Source organism: Salvelinus namaycush, chromosome 28, assembly GCF_016432855.1.
Source record: "Salvelinus namaycush isolate Seneca chromosome 28, SaNama_1.0, whole genome shotgun sequence".
NCBI lineage: Eukaryota > Metazoa > Chordata > Actinopteri > Salmoniformes > Salmonidae > Salvelinus > Salvelinus namaycush.
The window spans coordinates 41,184,286-41,210,506 of record NC_052334.1 but is presented as its reverse complement, the minus strand read 5'-3'; the positions used below and the strand labels follow the sequence as shown (position 1 = coordinate 41,210,506).

Genomic DNA, 26,221 nt, shown 5'->3' with positions numbered 1-26,221 from the left:
TGTAACGCGCGTGCAAGCAGTTGCTCCCGACACCACTTGGGTACACTGCAGCATCCACCGAGAGGCTCTTGCTGCCAAGGGAATGCCTGACAGCTTGAAATACGTTTTTCACTACAGTGAAAATGGTTAACTTTGTTAAAGCAAGGCCCCTGAACTCTCGTGTATTTTCTGCATTATGCAATGATATGGGCAGCGACCATGTAACGCTTTTACAACATACAGAACACTTAGAACATCTGAAATATTGTCTGAATTCACAAGATCTGTGTCTTTCCATTGCTGTGAGTTGTGTATTTTTAAGAAATGTTTTATGATTAGTAATTAGGTAATACACGTTGCTCTGTGTATTTATTCTAGTCGAGTTGTGATGGTGGGTGCAATTGTAAACTATGATTTATACCTGAAATATGCACATTTTTCTAACAAAACCTATCCTATACAATAAATATGTTATCAGACTGTCATCTGATGAGGTTTTTTCTTGGTTAGTGGCTATCAATATCTTTATTTGGCCGAATTGGTGATAGCACCTGATGGAGTAAGAAACTGATGGAGTTAGGAAAGTTGTGTCTTTTGCTAACGTGGTTAGCTAATAGATTTACATATTTTGTCTTCCCTGTAAAACATTTAAAAAATCTGAAATGGTGGCTTTATTCACAAGATCTGTATCTTTCATTTGGTGTCTTGGACTTGTGATTTAATGATATTTAGATGCTACTATTTAATTGTGACGCTATGCTAGCGATGCTAATCAGTGTGGGGGGGGTGGGGGGTGATCCCGGATACGGGGTTGAGGTTCGGTAAAGGTTAAAGTTTTCTTTACTGACCATCATTTTCACTTGTCTGACCGATTGATAATGACGAGTTTCTCACACGACTGGCCTATCTGGGTGATGTTTTTTCTCACCTGAATGATCTGAATCTAGGATTACAGATACTCTCCGCAACTATATTCAATGTGTGGGACAAGAAGTTGGAGCTCTTCTCTGTCTGCATTAACAAGGACAACACACAAATCTTTCCATCATTGTATGATTTTTTGTGTGCAAATGAACTCAAGCTTACGGACAATGTCAAATATGATATAGCGAAGCACCTGAGTGAGCTGGTTGCGCAGTTACGCAGGTACTTTCCCGTAACAGACAACACAAACAACTGGTTTCGTTATCCCTTTCATGCCCTGCCTCCAGTCCACTTACCGATATCTGAACAAGAGAGCCTCATCGAAATTGCAACAAGCGGTTCTGTGAAAATTGAATTTAATCAGAAGCCACTGCCATATTTCTGGATAGGGCTGCGCTCAGAGTATCCTGCCTTGGCAAATCACGCTGTTAAGACACCGATGCCATTTGCAAACACGTACCTATGTGAAAGTGGATTCTCAGCCCTCAATAGCATGAAAACGAAATACGGGCACAGACTGTGTGTGGAAAATGATTTAAGACTGAGACTCTCCAATACAACCCAACATTGCAGCGTTATCTGCATCCTTTCAAGCACACCCTTCTCATTAACCCGTGGTGAGTTATTCACAATTTTTGATGAACATGTAAGATGGTGAAATAAACAGCAAAATGATTGATTATTATTATATTATTATTTGTGCCCTGATCCTATAAGAGCTCTTTGTCACTTCCCACGAGCCGGGTTGTGACAAAAACTCTTTTTGTTTCATCGGACCAGAGGACATTTCTCCAAAAAATACGATCTTTGTCCCCATGTGCAGTTGCAAACCGTAGTCTGGCTGTTCTATGGCGGATTTGGAGCAGTGGCTTCTTCCTTGCTGAGCGGCCTTTCAGGTTATGTCGATATAGGACTCGTTTTACTGTGGATGTAGATACTTTTGTACCTGTTTCCTCCAGCATCTTCACAAGGTCCTTTGCTATTCTGGGATTGATTTGCACTTTTCGCACCAAAGTACGTTCATCTCTAGGAGACAGAAGCGATATGATGGCTGTGTGATCCCATGGTGTTTATACGTACGTGCTATTGTTTGTACAAATGAACGTGGTACCTTCAGGCATTTGGAAATTGCTCCCATGGATGATCCAGACTTTATTGAGGTCTACAATTTTTTGGCTGATTTATTTTGATTTTCCCATGATGTCGAGCATAGAGGCACTGAGTTTGAAGGTAGGCCTTGATGTCAATTAGCCTATCAGAATTTTCTAAAGCCATGACATCATTTGAACTGTTTGGCCATAATTACCATTATTATGTTTGGAGGAAAAGGTGGGAGGCTTGCAAGCCGAAGAACAACATCCCAACCGTGAAGCACGGGGGTGGCAGCATCATGTTGTGGGGGTGGTTTGCTGCAGGAGGGACTGGTGCACTTCACAAAATGGATGTCATCATGAGGAGGAATGAGGAGGAAAATTATGTGGATATATTGAAGCAACATCTCAAGACATCAGTCAGGAAGTTAAAGCTTGGTCGCAAATGGGTCTTCCAAATGGACAATAACCCCAAGCATACTTCCAAAGTTGTGGCAAAATGGCTTAAGGACAACAAAGTCAAGGTATTGGAGTGGCCATCACAAAGCCCTGACCTCAATCCTATAGAAAATTTGTGAAAAGAACTGAAAAAGCCTGTGCGAGCAAGGAGGCCAACAAACCTGACTCAGTTACATCAATCTGTCAAGAGGAATGGGCCAAAATTCAGCCAACTTATTGTGGGAAGCTTGTGGTAGGCTTCCCGAGACATTTTACCCAAGTTAAACAATTGAAAGGCAATTCTACCAAATACTAATTGAGTGTATGTAAACTTCTGACCCACTGGGAGTGTGATGAAAGAAATGAAAGCTGAAATAAATCATTCTCTCTACTATTATTCTGACATTTCACATTCTTAAAATAATGTGGTGATCCTAACTGACCTAAAACGGGGAATATTTACTCGGATTAAATGTCAGGAATTGTGAAAAACTGAGTTTAAATGTAGTATTTGGCTAAAATGAATGTAAACTTCCGACTTCAACTGTACCTCTCTGATTGTATATTTATTTCTATAATTTAAAACAGCATGGCCACAAACAAAGCAATGCATATAAAATATCAAAACAGGTACAGATTAACTAGAATATAATATAAAATTCTTCAAAAATTCTTAATCTCTCATGCTTCAGAGGATGTGCTTTGATTGTGTTGCCCATGTGCTTTTTGTGTGGCATTCTAGCTTGAATATTCACAAATATAGTAAGTGAACTGCTACTGTGTTTTACTTGGTAGTGTTACATTTTATCCCACAACGCTAAGTAAATTACTGTAATCTAATGGATTCTGTTTATACAGTACATAACTGTTGATTATATAATCATTTACTGTGACAGTTAAGGGATTTTCTTACAGTGGAGCTAACCCAAAATTCACAACAATATCCAAGCAACTAACTGCCATTAGGTTACTGTGAAATGCATAATAAACTCAACAGTGCAGCTCTTTATTGTCACATGCTTTTGCAAAGATGGCAGAACTGACACTATTAAAAGTGGTGATAAACCTTTGATCAACATAACCATCAGCCACTTGAACTGGTACAACACTTCCACTGACTGTTGGCACAAATACACCAAATTCTGTAATACTTGTTGTTTACTGTTCTTTTACTGTAAAATTACATGAACTTTTTAACAGTGTAACATTTCATGGTATAAAGGAAAACATGGTGAAGAGCGAAAGAACAGAATGGTTGTACAACCACACAAAAACAAGGTTATTGAGCGGTTCTTTGTCTGGGGTGAGGGTGATATGTCTAACAATTTTTTTTGTTGCATATCATTAAGGGTTCTTTACTGCTGTGATGGTTTAAAAAGTTTTACCGTACACTACAGGCTACTGGTTGCATTGAAAGCACGGTAAGCAACAAGTTACAGATTTTTTGTATTTGTGCCAATGGTCATTGGAAGTGTACCAGTTTAAGTGGTTATGGTTATGGGAAACACTTTATTTGGATAATCCATCTGTAGATGCTCTACAGACTATCAGTAACATTTACCAGCCCTAACCCTTATTCTAACTGTAACTTTAGCAAGCAGTTGCTATCCGGACTATCCAAATAAAGTGTGTTCTGTTATGTTGCAAAGGTTGAGCACCTTTAATCACATTTCACAGTAACTTAATAGCAGTTAGTTGCCTGGAAGTTGCTATGAATTTTGCATTACCTAACTGGCACCCAAGTGTTTGTAAGTCTTTGTAAATATCACAGCTCCTCATCTCGGGAAGGGCCACACATTGTATGTGGTACAGCAGTCCCACACTCTTCCAGCATCTGCTCTCCAACAGCACAGGGGCCCGGGGCACAGTCAGGGCACAAAATTCCATGTTGAACTGCATCTTCGACGATTAATGTCCCTTTGGAGTTGCCCTTTTTTCTCCTCCCAGACACGACCCTGTCTTTTTTCCTCCTTTGTCTGCTCTTGAGTGTTTTGTTTCACTCTTCCCGGCATTGCCTTCTGTATTTCCAATGTGCTATCGATCTCTGACAGGCGTTCTGGTGTTTTTTGCCCCCTCTATGTTCTCTGCATACTGTATTTAAGGTCGTTCTACAGTTGTTCCATAAAGGACAGTTCTGAAATTAGAAAATTAAAAAATTGACTTTTTAATTGTTTTGGTGGCTTATGACTTGATGGCGGTCACAATGCCTGCCATGGAATTAATTTGCAATACATGCCGCTATTCAAGTACTATGTAACAAATGTTAATATGTTATTACTAGTTTTACTACAAAGTTATGAGCAACTTAATGTAAAGTATTTCCAACTAATGCTGTATGGGGTGCATAGGTATCAAGACCAAATGGACATGCATCTTTTCAAAATGAATAATGTCTGTTTAAGGGAGTGAGTGTGATGCCCACATTCTTTCCATCTGTCTCTGGATCAACAGAAATGAGAGGTAAAGGGAACATTTAATAGAGCTTGCTTTACAAATCAACACAGATGTATGCAACAGGTCAACTGTATCTTTTTAACCCTTTCAAATACCACATGTTGCTATTTAGTTATCAAATGATACAGTGAGTGCACTGCTATAATCTTACTCTTAAAAAATGATATTAATTTAGCTCATATCTTATTAGTGAAGAGTATTTTGAATCTGCTGTAGATTACTTGTTTGGTGCACTTTGTCAGTGTCTAGTTGTTTGGGGACTCCAAGAGAGGGATGCTTGTAATGGAGTCTTTAATGAATGTGGTTGAAGACAGACACAGAGCTAAAGATATAATCTACATTTAATGTCTACACAGCTCTGGGTTTACAGTACAACCTGTCCGGAAGGCAGATCTGTGTGTGTGTGTGTGTGTGTGTGTGTGTGTGTGTGTGTGTGTGTGTGTGTGTCTAGTTGTTTGGGGACTCCAAGAGAGGGATGCTTGTAATGGAGTCTTTAATGAATGTGGTTGAAGACAGACACAGAGCTAAAGATATAATCTACATTTAATGTCTACACAGCTCTGGGTTTACAGTACAACCTGTCCGGAAGGCAGATCTGTGTGTGTGTGTGTGTGTGTGTGTGTGTGTGTGTGTGTGTGTGTGTGTGTGTGTGTGTGTGTGTGTGTGTGTGTGTGTGTGTGTGTGTGTGTGTGTGTGTGTGTGTGTGTGTGTGTGTGTGTAGTTGTTTGGGGACTCCAAGAGAGGGATGCTTGTAATGGAGTCTTTAATGAATGTGGTTGAAGACAGACACAGAGCTAAAGATATAATCTACATTTAATGTCTACACAGCTCTGGGTTTACAGTACAACCTGTCCGGAAGGCAGATCTGTGTGTGTGTGTGTGCATGCGTATGGAATGCGTGCATTGCTCTGTGAGTCATCATTGTCTCCACTCCCACTCTTCCTGAGTTCCCCCTGCTCTCTCTAACAATAATGTAGAAAATTACATGAATACATATTTAAAAAATGACAAACTCACACCTTCGCCACTCTTCTCCCCCTCCTCTTCCCTCAGCGCCCCCTGCTCTACGGCTTTCTGTCAACGAATCCTTGGTGGTAGACCCCGGGAAGGACGTGACCCTGTCATGCGAGGTGACCGCCGGATTGCCTAAACCCACCGTCACCTGGTCGCGCTACCTCAACCCGTTGCCGAGAAACTCGTTGGTAAGAGACGGGATTCTGGAGTTGCGCTCGGTGACGCCCGCCGACTCAGGCTTCTACAACTGCACTGCAGTCAACAATGTGGGGAACCCGGCCAAGAGGAACGTCAACCTCCTTGTCCGAAGTTAGTGTGTGTTTATGTTTGACTGTTTGGGCATGTCTAGAGGCTTTGAATTTGCACTGATATACAGTAGTGTGTGTGTGTGTTTGACTGTTTGCAGTGATATACAGTTGGATCTGAAATTATTGGCACCCTTGATAAAGTTGATCAAAAAAAACAATACAAAAAAATAACACAAAAACTGAGCTACAGTATATTGTATGCTAAAATAATGGGGAAATTATATTATTTTATACTAATACAATTGCTCAAAGAAAGAGATTTTGTTTAACAAGTAGTGTTTTTTTCTCAAAAAGAAAGGGGTCAAAATGATTGGCACCTCTGTTTTCAATACCATTCAATACCTCACCTTGCGAGGATAATGGCACTGAGCCTTTTATAAAAACCCTTCCTCCATACAGAATCTTGGCAGATCCTTGATATCCTTAGACTGCCCTCTTCAATTCAAAGCAGAGGTTTTCAATGGGGTTCAAAAATCTTATATGGCCATTGCAAAATTTAGATTTTGTGGTCAACTATCCATTTCTTTGTGGATCTTGTGTGTGCTTGGGGTTATTGTCTTGCTGGAAGATCCACTTGCGGCGAAGTTTTTGGCTAAAATGTCCTTGCAATGGATAAAGTTCAGTGTGCCATTGACCTTAAGTGCCCCAGGACCAGTGGAAGCAAAATAGGCCCATAACATCAAAGATCCACCACCATCTTGAGTCCAAAAGCCGTGTGGGTCTTCCAGCATGACAACAACCCCAAACACACATAAAAGAGTGGCCAGTGAAGAGTCCAGATGTTGTATGTTTTTATTCAAGAGCACATAAAGAGCATGTACAGCACAACGCTCCAGTGAGATTCATATGTTAAGAGTACATTTTCCCTGTATAGAACAAAGAGTCTGAATACGAATACAATATGGGTGAAGCCACATCAGAGAAAAAAAAGAACAAAAATCCAGAAATGACTCAATTAAACCAGCACAATGTCAGGAACTCTGACCAAACATCTTCTTACCTATGCTGTCTTTGTCGCAAGATTGATGTCATTCTCTCCATGTCAGCAAGTTCCCCGTATAAACCTAACCACATTTCAGTCTAGTACACACTTAACTGTACTGGGAAAATGGGGATCCGATGACTGGCTTTCAGTTGGTGGTGGGGAGGTGGAAGGTCGTTGGAAGACTTGTTGCGAAACAGTAAGTGGGCGACACAAGGTTTGAGTTAACGTATAAATACTCCACGAGCTTCATGCCCATTGGTTGAAAGAAAGGAAAGGGATTATTGCATGAGTGAGCCCATAGGTTAATCATTAATCATGGTGGAATTGCCTTCGTGTGCCACGCTCATAGGCCAAATTTAATAGGTGAATGACATTCCACACGCTTGCTTATAGTAAAGGAGAGAGGTGACACTAAGCTGATGAGGTACCATTATGACACGACCCTATAAATATCTACTATGCTGATGAGGTAACATTACAAATACTACCCTATACATATCCGCTATGCTGATGAGGCATCATTATAACCACTACCATATATATGCTGCTATGCTGATGAGTGAGATAGGAAGCGATGTGAATAACTCTACCTACATATATATTACCTCAATTACCTCGACACCGGTGCCTCCGCACATTGACATTGACTCTGTACCGGTACCCCCTGTACAGTCGTGGCCAAAAGTTTTGAGAATGACACAAATATTAATTTCCACAAAGTTTGCTGCTTCAGTGTCTTTAGATATTTTTGTCAGATGTTACTATGGAATACTGAAGTATAATTACTATGGAATACTGAAGTATAGTATTTGTTCCCCGAGCCACTTAGTTATCACTTTTGCCTTATGGAAAGGTGCTCCATCATGCTGGAAAAGGCATTGTTCGTCACCAAACTGTTCCTGGATGGTTGGGAGAAGTTGCTCTCGGAGGATGTGTTGGTAACATTCTTTATTCATGGCTGTGTTCTAAGGCAAAATTGTGAGTGAGCCCACCCCCTTGGCTGAGAAGCAACCCCACACATGAATGGTCTCAGGATGCTTTGCTGTTGGCATGACACAGGACTGATGGTAGCGCTCACCTTGTCTTCTCCGGACAAGCTTTTTTCCGGATGCCCCAAACAATCGGAAAGGGGATTCATCAGAGAAAATGACTTTACCCCAGTCCTCAGCAGTCCAATCCCTGTACTTTTTGCAGAATATCAGTCTGTCCCTGATGTTTTTCCTGGAGAGAAGTGGCTTCTTTGCTGCCCTTCTTGACACCGGGCCATCCTCCAAAAGTCTTCGCCTCACTGTGCGTGCAGATGCACTCACACCTGCCTGCGGCCATTCCTGAGCAAGCTCTGTACTGGTGGTGCCCCGATCCAGCAGCTGAATCAACTTTAGGAGATGATCCTGGCTCTTGCTGGACTTTCTTGGAGGCACAGAAACCTTCTTCACAACAATTGAACCGCTTTCCTTGAAGTTCTTGATGATCCGATAAATGGTTGATTTAGGTGCAATCTTACTGGCAGCAATATGCTTGCCTGTGAAGCCCTTTTTGTGCAATGCAATGATGACGGCACGTGTTTCCTTGCAGGTAACCATGATTGACAGAGGAAGAACAATGATTCCAAGCACCACCCTCCTTTTGAAGCTTCCAGTCTGTTATTCAAACTCAATCAGCATGACAGAGTGATCTCCAGCCTTGTCCTCGTCAACCCTCACACCTGTGTTAACGAGAGAATCACTGACATGATATCAGCTGGTCCTTTTGTGGCAGGGCTGAAATGCAGTGGAAATGTTTTTGGGGGATTCAGTTCATTTGCATGGCAAAGAGGGACTTTGCAATTAATTGCAATTCATCTGATCACTGTTCATAACATTCTGGAGTATATGCAAATTGCCATCATACAAACTGCGGCAGCAGACTTTGTGAAAATTAATATTTGTGGCATTCTCAACTTTTGGCCACGACTGTATATAGCCCCGCTATTGTTATTTACTGCTGCTCTTTAATTATTTGTTATTCTTATCTTTTACTTTTTTAGGGATTTTCTTAAAACTGCATTGGTGGTTAAGGGCTTGTAAGTAAGCATTTCACTGTAAGGTCTACACCTGTTGTAATTGGCACATGTGACAAATACAATTTAAATTTGATTTGATTTGAATTATACGAGTTTACTTGATGAATGAAAAGTGACGATCCATTCAGACCACTATTTATCTGGTCAATATGTCAGTGTATTATGTCTGTTTGTAACAGTGTGTTATATGTGAAAATGTATAAATTGTATTTCATGTTTAAGGACTCTTGGAAGATTAGTCCAAATGACAACTAAAAGAGATCCAAATCAAATCAGACCAGCCTTACTGATTGAACTTTCGTAAACTACATTTCTTTTGAGGATGCATGTTCATTTTTCCAGATGATCTTTTAGCCGAAGCAAAGAAATGTGTATCAGTTTAAGTGGATAGGAGTGGAGTGTATGCACAGGAACAATACCTAGAAGGAGATGAAATGTGTCTGGGTGAATATTAATGCATGTGATATCCTGTATAACATGCAGAATTTCTAAACCAAATTACTGGATTTTGCCTAAATATATGTGTTAAAGTACCTATTTATCCACACTTCGTCCAACACATAGCAGATATTTCTTTGTTCATTTTATTAACTTTATCAGGACTCATAAGAAAATTATTTTGTACTTTGAATTGGAACATCCTTGTTTGGTTATGTAGTGGCTTTATATAGTGTTTTCCATACATTCCCCCAACTCTCCTCTGATATCTGCACATGTAATTTACCTTACCATAAATTCCTACGATTCTCGGGCTCTTTAACAATTCTGCTATTTTGTGTTCTTTTTTGACCTGATCTTAACTTGTTCCTTCTATTGTTTCATATGACCGAAAATAGCTTCTGGACATTAAAACAGCTATCACTAACCTCAATTTGGATGAAGATTTATTTTTCAATGAACTGGCGGCGCAGGACATACCGCTCACCCCGGGCCAGGCCCTAATCCCTGACACTCGGAAGAGAAAGAAACGGCAATATAGAGGCCGACGTGCGGGTACCCTGATTAAACTACGGCGGCGATTAAATAAAACGCCTCTACCATCTGTTCTATTGGCGAATGTACAATCACTGGAGAACAAAATGGATAAGCTTCGTTCGAGACTATCCTATCAACGGGACCTGAAGAACTGGAATACCCTATGTTTCTTTGACAATTGGCTGAACAAGGACATGGATAATATTCTAGCTGTTTTTTTATATGCATCGGCAGGACAGAATGGCAGTGTCGGGTACAGTGCCTTGCAAAAGTATTCATCCACCTTGGCGTTTTTCCTATTTTGTTGCATTACAACCTGTAACTTAAATTGATTTTTATTTGGATTTCATGTAATGGACATACACAAAATAGCCCAAATTGGTGAAGTGAAATGAAAAAAATTACTTGTTTAAAAAAATCTAAAGATAATACATGGAAAAGTGGGTGGTGCATATGTATTCACCCCCTTTGCTATGAAGCCCCTAAATAAGATCTGGTGCAACCAATTACCTTCAGAAGTCACATAATTAGTTCAATAAAGTCCACCTGTGTGCAAGCTAAGTGTCACATGATCTGTCACATGATCTCAGTATATATACACCTTTTCTGAAAGGCCCCAGAGTCTGCAACACCATTAAGCAAGGGGCACCACCAAGCAAGCGGCACCATGAAGACCAAGGAGCTCTCCAAACAGGTCAGGGACAAAGTTGTGGAGAAGTACATATCAGGGTTGGGTTATAAAAAAATATCTGAAACTTTGAACATCCCACGGAGCACCATTAAATCCATTATTAAACAATTGAAAGAATATGGCACCACAACAAACCTGCCAAGAGAGGGCCGCCCACCAAAACTCACGGACCAGGCAAGGAGGGCATTAATCAGAGAGGCAACAAAAGAGACCAAAGATAACCCTGAAGGAGCTGCAAAGCTCCACAGCGGAGATTGGAGTATCTGTCCATAGGACCACTTTAAGCCGCACACTCCACAGAGCTTCCGTAAAGGAAGAGTGGCCAGAAAAAAGTAATTTCTTAAAGAAAAAAATAAGCAAACACGTTTGTTGTTTGCCAAAAGGAATGAGGGAGACTCCCCAAACATGTTGTCAAAGGTACTCTGGTCAGATGAGACTAAAATGGAGCTTTTTGGCCATCAAGGAAAACGCTATGTCTGGCGCAAACCCAACACCTCTCATCACCCGAGAACACCATCGGGAACTGGCGGGAACTGGAACACGCTGTCGTACATGTCGATCCAGAGCATCCCAACCATGCTCAATGGGTGACATGTCTCGTGAGTACGCAGGCCATGGAAGAACTTGGACATTTTCATCTTCCAGAAATTGTTTACAGATCCTTGCGACATGGGTCTGTGCATGATCATGCTGAAAAATGAGGCGATGGCGGCAGATGAATGGCACGACAATGGGCCCCAAGATCTCATTACGGTATCTCTGTGCATTCAAATTGCCATCGATAAAATGCAATTGTGTTCTCTATGTTCTGAACAGAGTGCCCCGTGGTGGTGTGGTTATGGTGTGGGCAGGTATAAGCTACAGGAAATTACATCAGCAAACCGCTAGCCCACACGACGCCGTACACGCCTGCCATCTGCCCTGGCACAGTTGAAACTGGGATTCATCCGTGAAGAGCACACTTCTCCAGCATGCCAGTGGCCATCGAAGGTGAGCGCTTGCCTACTGAAGTCGGTTACGATGCTCAACTGCATACAGGTCAAGACCCTGGTGAGGACGACGAGCACGCAGATGAGCTTCCCTGAGACGATTTCTGACAGTTTGTGCAGAAATTCTTTGGTTGTGCAAACCCACAGTTTCAGCAGCTGTCAGGGTGGCTGGTCTCGGATAATCCCACAGGTCAATTCTCTGGCAACATATCTGGTGGACATTCTTGCAGTCAGCATGCCAATTTCCCTCAACTTAAGAAATCGGTGGCATTGTGTTGTATGACAAAACTGCACATTTTAAAGTGACCTATTATTGTCCCCAGCACAAGGTGCACCTGTGTAATGATCATGCTGTTTAATCAGCTTCTTGATATGCAACACCTGTCAGGTTGATGGATTATCTTGGCAAAGGAGAAATGCTCACTAACAAGGATGCTAACAAATTTGTGCACAATATTTGAGAGAAACAAGCTTTTTGTGTGTATTGAACATTTCTGGGATCTTTTATTTCAGCTCATGAAACATGGGGCCAAAACTTTAGATGTTGCGTTTATATTTCTTTCCAGTATATATGAGCACCAATATGGCTTTCGTAAAATCTACTCCACATCCCTGAACAACAATGAATACACTCCTGGCATCTTTTCAGATTAATCTAAAGCATTTGACACGGTTGATCATAAAATATTACGTTCTAAATTGCATTATTACGGTTTTCATGATTAAACATTTAATTGGCTATATAGTTATGCGTATGTTAGAGAACAATTTGTTCATGGAAATGGGAGTGTATCTACCAGGGCCAAGATATCCTGTGGTGTGCCACAGGGTTCAATAATTGGACCTTTGTTATTCCTAATCTATATCAATGACCTTGCTGCTGTGTTTTCTACCGTACTTCCCATTCTCTTTGCTGATGATTGTAACGATTGTCTATTTCGTCCTCCTCATTGGACGAGGAGAGGCGAGAAGGATCGGACCAATATGCAGAGTGGTTCGTGCTCATGATGATTTATTAAAACCAAAACTGAACACTGAAATACAAAACAATAAACGAAGTGCAGAAAACACTAACACGGTAGACAAACACCCACAAAACACACGTGAAACCCAGGCTGCCTAAGTATGATTCTCAATCAGGGACAACGATTGACAGCTGCCTCTGATTGAGAATCATACCAGGCCGAACACAAAATCCCAACATAGAAAATCACACATAGACAACCCACCCAACTCACGCCCTGACCATACTAAATAAATACAAAACAAGGGAAAACAGGTCAGGAACGTGACAGAACCCCCCCCTTAAGGTGCGAACTCCGGGCGCACCACCTAAAACTCTAGGGGAGGGTCTGGGTGGGCGTCTGTCCGCGGTGGCGGCTCTGGCGCGGGACGTGGACCCCACTTAAACAATGTTTTTGTCCGCCTCCTTAATCGCCCCCGTGGCCTTTTATGAGCGGCGATCCTCGCCGCCGACCTTGGCCTGGGGACCCTAGCCATGGGTCCCAAATGCACGGGGAATTCCGGCAGCGCCGGACAGGCGGGAGACTCCGGCAGCGCTGGAGTGAAGAGCGATTTTGGCATCGCCTGGCTGACTGCAGGCTCTGGCGGATCCTGGCTGGCTGGCTCTGGCTGGTCATGGCTGGCTGACGGCTCTGGCTGGTCATGGCTGGCTGACGGCTCTGGCTGGTCATGGCTGGCTGACGGCTCTGGCTGGTCATGGCTGGCTGACGGCTCTGGCTGGTCATGGCTGGCTGACGGCTCTGGCTGCTCCTGTCTGGCTGACGGCTCTGGCTGCTCCTGTCTGGCGGACGGCTCTGGCTGCTCCTGTCTGGCGGACGGCTCTGGCTGCTCCTGTCTGGCGGACGGCTCTGGCTGCTCCTGTCTGGCGGACGGCTCTGGCTGCTCCTGTCTGGCGGACGGCTCTGGCTGCTCCTGTCTGGCGGACGGCTCTGGCTGCTCCTGTCTGGCGGACGGCTCTGGCTGCTCCTGTCTGGCGGACGGCTCTAGCGGCTCGGGACAGACGGGCAGCTCTGACTGCTCGGGACAGACGGGCAGCTCTGATGGCTCGGGACAGACGGGCGGCTCCTGACAGACGGACGGCTCTACTGGCTCGGGACAGACGGACGGCTCTACTGGCTCTGGGCAGGCAGGCAGCTCAGACAGCGCTGGGCAGGCAGACAGCTCAGACAGCGCTGGGCAGGCAGGTAGCTCAGACAGCGCTGGGCAGGCAGGCACACCTGTAGGGAGGAGACGGAGTGACAGCCTGGTGCGGGGGGCTGCCACCGGAGGACTGGTACGTGGAGGTGGCACCGGATATACCGGACCGTGAAGGAGTACACGCGCTCTTGAGCACCGAGCCTGCCCAACCTTACCAGGTTGAATGGTCCCCGTAGCCCTGCCAGTGCGGCGAGGTGGAATAGCCCGCACTGGGCTATGCTAGCGAACCGGGGACACCATTTGTAAGGATGGTGCCATGTACGCCGGCCCGAGGAGACGCACTGGAGACCAGATGCGTTGGGCCGGCTTCATGACACCCGGCTCGATGCCCAACCTAGCCCTACCAGTGCGGCGAGGTGGAATAGCCCGCACTGGGCTAAGCACGCGTACTGGGGACACCGTGCGCTCCACCGCATAACACGGTGTCTGACCAGTACGACGCCCTCTCACTCCACGGTAAGCACGGGGAGTTGGCTCAGGTCTCCTACCCGGCTTTGCCACACTCCGCGTGTGCCCCCCCCACAAGAAATTTTTGGGTCTGACTCTCGGGCTCCCAACCGCGTCGCCGCGCTGCCTCCTCATACCAGCGCCTCTCTGCCTTCGCTGCCTCCAACTCGGCTTTAGGACGGCGATATCCCCCTGGCTGAGCCCAGGGTCCCTTGCCGTCCAGAATCTCCTCCCACGTCCATGAGTCCTGGATTTCTCTCCGCTGCTGCTGCTGCTGTCGCTGCCCTTTTCCACTCTGCTTGGTCCTTTGTTGGTGGGTGTTTCTGTAACGATTGTCTATTTCGTCCTCCTCATCGGACGAGGAGAGGCGAGAAGGATCGGACCAATATGCAGAGTGGTTCGTGCTCATGATGATTTATTAAAACCGAAACTGAACACTGAAATACAAAATAATAAACAAAGTGCAGAAAACCGAAACAGTACCGTGTGGTGAAAACACTAACACGGTAGACAAACACCCACAAAACACACGTGAAACCCAGGCTGCCTAAGTATGATTCTCAATCAGGGACAACGATTGACAGCTGCCTCTGATTGAGAATCATACCAGGCCGAACACAAAATCCCAACATAGAAAATCACACATAGACAACCCACCCAACTCACGCCCTGACCATACTAAATAAAGACAAAACAAGGGAAAACAGGTCAGGAACGTGACAGATGATACCAATTAGATTTTTGATTCGCAAATTAATGAAGCCAACTCAAGCATGCCCATATTTTCTGAATGGTTCCAGATAATAACAAAAATCTTTAAATGTAAAAAAATTCCAAGAATAAGAAATATTGTTTAAAAAAGTCACACACTAGATTCCTAATAGATTTTTTTAACTTAACCTTTTTTTAACTAGGCAAATCAGTTGACAATGACAGCCTACCCTGGCCAAACCCTAACCCGGATGACACTGGGCCAATTGTGCACCACCCTATTGGACTACTAATCACAGCCGTTTGTGATACAGCCTGGAGTCAAACCAGGGTCTGCAGTGACACCTCTAGCACTGTGATGCAGTGCCTTAGACCGCTGCGCCACTCAGGAGCCCTGATGAAACGTTGTCCTGGAAAGACCATTGATCAGAAATACAGTGTAGACATTGGTAATGTTGTAAATGACTATTGTAGCTGGAAACGGCTGATTTCTTTTAATGGAAAATCTACATAGATTTACAGAGGCCCATTATCAGCAACCATCACTCCTGTGTTCCAATGGCACGTTGTGTTAGCTAATCCAAGTTTATCATTTTAAAAGGCTAATTGATCATTAGAAAACACTTTTGTAATTATGTTAACACAGCAGAAAACTGTTGTTATGATTAAAGAAGCAATAAAACTGACCTTCTTTAGACTAGTTGAGTATCTGGAGCATCAGCATTTGTGGGTTCGATTACAGGCTCAAAATGGCCAGAAATAAATAACTTTCTTCTGAAACTCGTCAGTCTATTCTTGTTCTGAGAAATCCATGCGAAAAACTGCCAAGAAACTGATGATCTCGTACAACGCTGTGTACTACTCCCTTCACAGAAGAGTGAAACTGTCTCTAACCAGAATAGAAAGAGTGGGAGGCCCCGGTGCACAACTGAGCAAGAGGACAAGTACATTAGAGTGTCTAGTTTGAGAAACAGACACCTGACAAGTCCTCAACTGGCAGCTTCATTAAATTGTACCCGCAAAACACCAGTCTCAACATCAACAGTGAAGAGGCGACTCCGGGATCCTGACCTTCTAGTGTATATATATATTTTTTTACGAGCACCTTATAAACTGTATGCACCAAAAACCCTGTTTTGACAAATGGCAATTCATCACTCATATTGATTAGGGGGTAAATCAGGTTGTATGCGCTGTCTGCAGCAAAGTGATGAAATCTGTTGGTATTATCACAAAAATTAGTAGTTTGGTTCATCAGGCTTGCGTTCTAACTCTATACTATAGCTTAATTTACCCATATCTCATTTACTATAATATTGTCTGGGCCAGTACATATGCATCTTACCTATACAAATTACTCATCATACAAAAGACTAGACACCTTCTCTAATTACCTTGCTCCATCTGCACCTTTGTTTAAGAAACACCAATTACTTCATCTACAAATACTCATACCTCCCAGTTTAGCTAAACCCTTCAATGGATTCTTCCAGGTAAATTTTGAAATGCATCTACAGTATATAACACAAGACACTGTGATAACCTTCACCCTCCCCACTGCTGCACCTCACATAGTCAAATCTCTATCAGATATAGAGGTACCATACTCTGGAATTCTTATCTTCACATTGACAAAACATCATCCCTCAATAGCTTCAAGAAAAGACTGGGGGTCAACCTGATAAACCAAACTACTCAGTAATCAACTCCATATAACCTAACTCTCACATGCACACAAACACATTTAAACAAAACATGATTTATTTTTCGTGATTACTAATCAATTCATTTATACATTTATAATTAGTAGGTTTTGTTATCTGTTTTAACAAACCTTTTTATTTTTGTACTTATGTCTTGTATATTGTTTTGTTGTGGTGTGGTTTTCATATCAGCCCTCGGGCTTCCAACTACACCTGCACACCGTTTCTTTGTTTGTTATCTATCACTTGTTTTCTTTGGTGCGAATAAATAAACCCATTAAATATAGTTTGATGTCATTAGTTCCAGTACAATACATCAACATTAATTACAACATTTTTGTTGATCAGACACAACAGTTCTATATTAATTTCTGTTTTATTCACCTGTAAGAAAGCCTGTCCCTTTAAGAGTGACTGACAACATCACAGCTAGCTAGTTAATTAACCCAACTCCAAAATTCAGCATGCCATCTGTGGCTGAGCAGAGATTCTCCGGTTTTCTAACAATATTATTCTGTTTTATCCTTTACTGTGCGTGAATGCAACTCCTGATGAAGATGTCAATGTTTTAGTCATATTTTCACAATTGTACAGCATTTTATGCACTTGTTTTGATGCTAGCTAAGCCACTACTGTTAGCCACATTTTGCCTGTCACTTGTAGACATTTGTATGTTGTATTTGAGTCACTGTATTCTTATAGCAGTTGAGAAACATGATTTTGATTTGATTCAGTTATAGGCAAGGCAACCCCAGTTTTCATGATTTCTGGTAGATCATCAAAAAATCACATCACATTTTTGGACTCATTCAGTTTTTACCTAATTAATAACAAGAATACTATTGGAAATTCATGTTGAAAGTTCCATTTATATTGAAATGCATTAAGAAGGAAAGAAATTAGACAAATGAACTACGGCACACCTGTTAAATGCATTCCAGGTGACTACCTCATGAAGCTGGTTGAGATAATTCCAAGAGTGTGCAAAGCTGTCATCAAAGCAAAGGGTGGCTACTTTGAAGAATCTCAAATATAAAATAAAATGTGTTTAACACTTTTTTTGGTTACTACATGATTCCATATGTGTTACTTCATAGTTTTGATGTCTTCACTATTTTTCTGCAATGTAAAAATTTGTCAAACTATACAAAAAACCTAGATTTCTGGTAGATCATCAAGATTAATCAATCACATCACATTTTTGGACTACCTAATTAATAAGTGGAATACTATTGGAATTTCATGTTGAAAGTTTCATTTATATTCCTGTAAGTTGAAAATGATGCTGCTTCCTGTTGACAACTACTTTTGATAAATAGCCCAATGTCAAAACAATGTTTTGAAGTCTCCAAATCAATAATCAATAAACAGTTTGTGATATATTGAAAACATAAACATAAAATGTACTACCTACACATACAGTTGAAGTCAGAAGTTTACATACACCTTAGCCAAATACATTTAAACTCAGTTTTTCACAATTCCTGACATTTAATCCTAGTAAAAATTCCCTGTTTTAAGTCAGTTAGGATCACCACGTTATTTTAAGAATGTGAAATGTCAGAATAATAGTAGAGAGAATGATTTATTTCAGCCCCAGTGGGTCAGAAGTTTACATACACTCAATTAGTATTTGGTAGCATTGCCTTTCAATTGTTTAACTTGGGTCAAACGTTTTGGGTAGCCTTCCACAAGCTTCCCACAATAAGTTGGGTGAATTTTGGACCATTCCTCCTGACAGATCTGGTGTAACTGAGTCAGGTGTGTAGGCCTCCTTGCTCACACACACCTTTTCAGTTCTGCCCACAAATTTTCTATGGGATGGAGGTCAGGGCTTTGTGATGGCCACTCCAATACCTTGACTTTGTTGTCCTTAAGCCATTTTGCCACGACTTTGGAAGTATGCTTGGGGTCATTGTCCATTTGGAAGACCCATTTGCAACCAAGCTTTAACTTCCTGACTGATGTCTTGAGAAGTTGCTTCAATATATCCACATAATTTACCTGCCTCATGCAGCCATCTATTTTGTGAAGTGCACCAGTCCCTCCTGCAGCAAAGCACCCCCACAACATGATGCCGCCACCCCCGTGCTTCATGGTTGGGATGGTGTTCTTCGACTTGCAAGCCTCCCCCTTTTTCCTCCAAACATAACGATGGTCATTATGGTCAAACAGTTGTATTTTTGTTTCATCAGACCAGAGGACATTTCTCCAAAAAGTACGATCTTTGCCCCATGTGCAGTTGCAAACCGTAGTCTGGCGTTTTTATGGCGGTTTTTGGAGCAGTGGCTTCTTCCTTGCTGTTGTTCCGGGATTGATTTGCACTTTTCGCATCAAAGTACGTTCATCTCTAGGAGACAGAACGCGTCTCCTTCCTGAGTGGAATGATGGCTGCGTGGTCTCATGGTGTTTATACTTGCATACTATTGTTTGTACAGATGGACGTGGTTCCTTTAGGCGTTTGGAAATTGCTCCCAAGGATGAACCAGACTTGTGGAGGTCTACAATGTTTTTTCCCGAGTTCTTGGCTGATTTCTTTTGATTTTCCCATGATGTCAAGCAAGAGGCACTGAGTTTGAAGCTTTGAAGCCATGAGATTTTCTGGAATTTCCCAAGCTCTTTAAAGGCACAGTCAACTTACTGTATGGAAACTTCTGACCCACTGGAATTGTGATACAGTGAATTATAAGTGAAATAATCTCTCTGTGTACAATTGCAGAAAAATGTATTGTGTCATGCACAAAGTAAATGTCCTAACCGACTTGTCAAAACTATAGTTTTAACAAGAAATTTGTGGAGTGTTTGAAAAACGAGTTTTAATGTGTCACAATAGTAATCATACAGTACCAGTCAAAAGTTTGGACACACCTACTCATTCCAGGGTTTATCTTTAGTTTGACTATTTTCTAATAATAATATTGAAGACATCAAAACTATGAAATAGCACATATGGAATCATGTAGTAACCAAAAAAGTGTCAAACATTTGAGATTCTTCAAAGTAGCCACCCTTTGTCTTGATGACAGCTTTGCACACTCTTGGCATTCTCTCAACCAGCTTCATGAGGTGGTCACCTGTAATGCATTTGATTTAACAGGTGTGCCTTGTTAAAAGTGAATTTGTGAAATTTCTTTCCTTCTTAATGTGTTTCAGGCAATCAGTTGTGTTGTGACAAGGTTGGGGTGGTATACAGAAGATAGCCCTATTTGGTAAAAGACCAAGTCCATATTATGCCAAGAACAGCTCAAATAAACAAAGAGAAATGACAGTCCGTCATTACTTTAAGACATGAAGGTCGGTCAATACGGAAATTTTCAAGAACTTTGAGTCCAGTCGCAAAAACCATCATGCGCTTTGATGAAACTGGCTCTCATGAGGACCGCCACAGGAAGGGAAGACCCAGAGTTACCTCTGCTGCAGAGGATAAGTTCATTAGAGTTACCAGCCTCAGAAATTGCAGCCCAAATAAATGCTTCACAGAGTTCAAGTAACAGACACATCTCAACATCAACTGTTCAAAGGAGACTGCGTGAATCAGGCCTTCATGGTTGAATTGCTGCAAAGAAACCACTTCAAAAGGACACCAATAGGAAGAAGAGACTTGCTTGGGCCAAGAAACACAAGCTATGTACATTAGACCGGTGGTCATCTGTCCTTTGGTTTGATGAATCCAAATGTTAGATTTTTGGTTCTAACTGCCGTGTCTTTGTGAGACGCAGAGTAGGTGAACTTATGATCTCTGCATGTGTGGTTCCCAACGTGAAGCATGGAGGAGGAGGTGTGATGGTGTGGGGGTGCTTTGCTGGTGACACTGTCTGTGATTTATTTAGATATCAAGACACACTTAACCAGCATGGCTACCACAGCATTATGCAATGATATGCCATCCCATCTGGTTTACACTTAGTGGGACTATCATTTGTTTTTCAACAGGACAGTGACCAAAAACACACATTCAGGCTGTGTAAGGTCTATTTGACCAAGAAGGCGAGTGATGGAGTGCTGCATCAGATGATCTGGCCTCCACAATCACCCGACCTCAACCCAATTGAGATGGTTCGGGATGATTTGGACCTCAGAGTGAAGGAAAAGCAGCCAACAAGTGCTCACCAAATGTGGGAACTCCTTCGAGACTTATGGAAAAGCATTCCTCATGAAGCTGGTTGAGAGAATGCCAAGAGTGATCAAAGCTGTCATCAAGGCACAGGGTGCCTACTTTGAAGAATCACACATTTTGATAAGGGGGGAAATCAGATTATATGCGCTGTTGAAACTAACACAACTAAAAAAACACATGGAAACTGTAAATATTGTTTACTTCACTCATTAGAGGACAACCTGCTGAAGACAACCAGGTACATTTTGGAGTGATTCATTTTGATTTTAGGGTCGCCAAAACAGAAAAAGAACACAACACTTATTTGTCAATCACTCATTGTTACATCATGTTGAAATCAATAGATTGAGAGGGGTTGGGTTGCACTTCCTGTTTGAACTAACCTTACAAAAAAAAAACACACAGAATCTGTGAATAATATGTATATCACTGGTTAGAGGACAACCTGTAGAAGAAAGCCAGCTACATTTTGGATTGTTGCATTTTGTTTCAATTGGGTAGCCAACGCAGAAAGGTAAACACAACACTATTTTGTTAATCACTCATATCGATATCAATTTGAAATCAATAGAGCAGGGGCAAGCGTTTGGGGTGTATGCACTGTTTTAAACTAACACCATTCAAAGGCCGCACTGACTTTTAAAAAAAATAATGTATATCATTAGTTAGAAGAGAATTTGCTAAAGACAGTCATCTAAATTATAGAATGTGGGATGGAAGTTTTGGGAGGCTGCTGAAACGGAAAAGAAAACAAATCAGTTGCTTTGTTATTTAACTTCAACTAATTACGACCCGCCATAGGATACACAATTTTCCCTGCCATTTGAGTTTGAAAATGATCAGGGGGTTAAAGTACTTAAGTGAAAATAATTTAAAATACTACTTAAGTAGTTTTCTGGGGTATCTGTACTGTACTATTTATATTTTTGACAACTTTTACTTTTACTCCACTACATTTCTAAAGAAAATAATGTACGTTTTACTTCATACATGTTTCCTGACACCCAAAAGTACAGGACAGGAAAATGGTCCAATTCAAGAGAACATCCCTGGACATCCCGACAGCCTCTGATCTGGCAGACTCACTAAACACAAATATTTGGTTTGTTAATTATGTCTGAGTATTGGAGTGTGCCCCTGACTATCATAATAGTTTTTTTTTTTTTTAAATAGCATTGTGCCATCTGGTTTGCTTAATATAAGGAATTTGACATTTTTCATACTTTTACTTTTGATACTTTAGTATATTTTAGCAATTACATTTACTTTTGGTACTTAAGTATATTTAAAACCAAATAGTTTTAGATTTTTACTCAAGTAGTATTTTACTGGGTGACTTTCACTTTTATTTGAGTCATTTTCTATTAAGTTATCTTTACTTTTACTCAAGTATGACAATTGACAACTTTTTCCACCACTGCTGTTTCGGCTGTAACGACGGCCTCTACTACCTTGTGGAGTTTGGGTCGGTGAACGGCTTAAACACTGTGAAAATAACGGAGTATCTTCTCTTTGATGCAGTCTTTCTCTTGCATACTTATCCTTACTCATTGCCAGTCCGATTTAGAAGGTAAATTATGTACTTTTAACTTGTGAATGTCAATTTCGGCTGAAATTGTCACAGAGCTCGATTAACACACAGCCTTCCCCTAGAACAGCAGTCGATAGAGGGCAACCCTCTAACATTGAATAATTAGAGCAGAGTAGGCCAAATTGTCAGTAGAAAGGTGCAGCAAGCTCATTGATGGCTACAATAATAATTTGTTGGTCAAAACCAATATCTTGGTCAAAGGCTGTGCAACCAAGTACTAGCTCTGGGTTCCAATAATTATCTCCATGCCTGTCACGTTCTGACCATAGTTCTTGTGTGTGTTACTTGTTTTAGTGTTGGTGAGGACGTGAGCTGGGTGGGCATTCTATGTTGTGTGTCTAGTTTGTCCATTTCTATGTATGCCTGATATGGTTCTCAATCAGAGGCAGGTGTTTGTCATTGTCTCTGATTGGGAACCATATTTAGGTGGCTTGTTTTGTATTGGGGTTTGTGGGTGGTTGTCGTCTGTCTTTGTGTTCTGCACCAGATAGGACTGTCTCGGTTTTCACGTTTGTTATTTTGTATTTTGTATAGTGTTCACGTTATCGTCTCTTTGTTTATTAAACATGTTGAACACTAGCCGCGCTGCATTTTGGTCCTCTCCTTCATCAACGGAAGAAAACCGTTACAATGCCATTTTGTATTTATTTTCAAAATTAAAATCTAAACTTAAATTTACAAAAAATAAATTGGTTCTGCAATGTTGAAAATCCAATGAAGTGTGGAGACCAAAATCATTTTTAAATTTCAACTTATTTTAGAAGAAATAGGGAATTATTTAAGAAAAGGGTACCAATATATTTAGCCGCACCTGTATTAAATTACAATATGTGTCACGTTCCTGACCTGTTTTCCGTTGTTTTTTGTATTTGTTTAGTATGGTCAGGGCGTGAGCTGGGTGGGTAGTCTATGTTATGTGTTTCTATGTTGGGTTCAATGTGTTGCCTGATATGGTTCTCAATTAGGGGCAGGTGTTTGACGTTTCCTCTGATTGAGAACCATATTAAGGTAGGCTGTTCTCACTGTTTGTTTGTGGGTGATTGTCTTCCGTGTCAGTGTTTGTACCACACGGGACTGTTTCGTTTGTCTAGTCTGTTCCTGTTCGTGCGTTCTTCGTGTTTATGTAAGTTCTTAAGTTCAGGTCGGTCTACGTCGTTTGTTATTTTGTAATCTATTCAAGTGTTCTTCGTGTTTAGTCTTGCTTTAATAAATCTTCTTCAGACGAAGAGGAGGAAAACAGCCGTTACAATATGTGTATAGTTCTGAAAGCATGTGTGTGTGTGTGTGTGTGTGTGTGTGTGTGTGTGTGTGTGTGTGTGTGTGTGTGTGCGTGTATGTGAACGTCTACATGTGTGTGAATGCCATCCAGTTGATCTGAGATTAGCTCCAACTCTATACAAGCAGGTCAAGACATTAGGTTTAGTACGTCTCCTTCTAATACCCTACCCATTAAACAAACGCCGCTGACTATTTGTATCGCTTTTAATCATCTTTATTTACTTGGATTAATTGGAGCCGAGTGGAAGTAATTAACTTCACTAGGATAGGGGGCAGTATTTGGAATTTTTGATGAAAAGCGTGCCCAAAGTAAACTGCCTGCTACTCAGGCCCAGAATCTAGTATATGCATATAATTGGTAGATTTGGATAGAAAACACTCTAAAGTTTCCAAAACTCTTAATATAATGTCTGTGAGTATAACAGAACTGATATGGCAGGCAAAAACCTGAGGAAAATCCATCCAGGAAACACTTTTATTTTGAAATGGCTGTTTTTCCATTGAAAGCCTATCCACAATACAAAGACTTATGACCCAGTTCATGATCCCTATGGCTTCCACAACATGTGGCCAGTCTTTAGGCATTGTTTCAGGCTTTTACTCTGAAAAATGAGGGAGAAACACCACTTTCAATGAGAGGACAGTGGAAATTTCCAGACATGAGTCCAGTGCATGACCGGGAGCGTGCCTTTCTTGTTTTTCCTTTTCTATTGACGAAGCTATTGTCCGGTTGAAATATTATAGATTATTTATGACTAAAACAACCTGAGGATTGATTATAAACATCGTTTGACATGTTTCTACGAACTTTTATGGTACTTTTTTGATTTTTCGTCTTACTGCTGTGACCGCGCTTTGTTCCAATGGATTACTGAACAAAACGCTCTAACAAATGGAGGTTTTTGGACATAAAGAGTGACTTTATTGAACAAAACGAACATTTATTGTGTAACATGGAGTCTTGGGAGTGCAACCATATGAAGATCATCAAAGGTAAGTGATAAATGTTATCGCTATTTCTGACTTTTGTTACTCCTCTTCTTGACTGGTTACTGTTTGTAATGATTTGTCTGCTGGGCGCTGTTCTCAGATAATTGCATGATTTGCTTTCACCGTAAAGCCTTTTTGAAATCTTACACAGCGGTTGGATTAACAAGAAGTTTATCTTTAAGCTTATATATAACACTTGTATCTTTTATGTATGTTTATTATGAGAATTTTTGTTTTGTTGAGTTTCACGCTCTGCAATTTACCTGTTGTTGTTTGAGACAGTGGATTACTGAACAAAACGCGCTAGCCAAACTGAGGTTTTTGGATATAAAGAGTGACTTTATTGAACAAAACAAACATTTATTGGGTAACTGGGAGTCTTGTGAGTGCAACCATATGAAGATCATCAAAGGTAAGTGATACATTTTATCGCTATTTCTGACTTTTGTCACTCCTCTTCTTGGCTGGTTACTGTTTGTAATGATTTGTCTGCTGGGCGCTGTTCTCAGATAATCGCATGGTATGCTTTCGCCGTAAAGCCTTTTTGAAATCTGACACCTTGGCTGGATTAACAACAAGATAAGCTTTATTTTGATGTATTGCACTTGTGATTTTATGAAAGTTAAATATTTATAGTAATTTGAATTTGGCGCTCTGCAATTTCACCGGATGTTGTCGAGGTGGGACGCTACCGTCCCACTGTTCCATAAGAAGTTTTTAAAGAAGGACCAGACAAAGTGTGTTGTTCCGGGATGTATGTTTTTGTCTTGCACATATGTGTACGTGTGTGTGTTTTCCCCTTCCCTGTTAATGGGAGTCACACGAGCCCAGGTGGCGAGATAGCACGCGGACGAGTGCTTCGTAAGCGCCTCGCTAACGTATAAAGTGCAACATGTGGTCTCCATCTATTTGAGCGCGGAGGGCTAACCATATGACGGTGACGTTAAGTCTCCCGTCCTCACCAACCCACTTGTCGAGCTAGTTTGCATGCTTGGCAAAGCATGGAGCTGCAATGTTTTTATTTTTCCTCTCCTGCACTCTCACTGGTACTAGAGATGCTACATCAAAGCAGCTAACTTCAAAGCAGTGTGCTGATGTGTGTATCACTTTATCAGAAGTACGTCATCAATGAAGTCCGAAGCTTTGTTTGATCAACCTGCTTTTTCAAACTGTGTGTTGCAAAATGCGAGATCCCACTTATTTCGCCGTGGTTCTGGGGCCTTTTCTGATTTCCAGCTGCTTTCAAACACTGAC

The 26,221-nt window shown here is 41.6% G+C and overlaps 1 protein-coding gene across 1 annotated transcript in view; it reads left to right on the top strand.

Moving 5' to 3' along the window:
• The window catches only part of LOC120023365 (MAM domain-containing glycosylphosphatidylinositol anchor protein 1-like), a 246,431-nt gene that overhangs the window by 114,691 nt on the left and 105,519 nt on the right, over positions 1-26,221 (top strand). Inside the window, exon 6 of the mRNA XM_038967372.1 lies at positions 5,940-6,209. Coding sequence (XP_038823300.1) covers positions 5,940-6,209 — 270 coding nt within the window. The remainder of the gene's footprint in view (positions 1-5,939; positions 6,210-26,221) is intronic.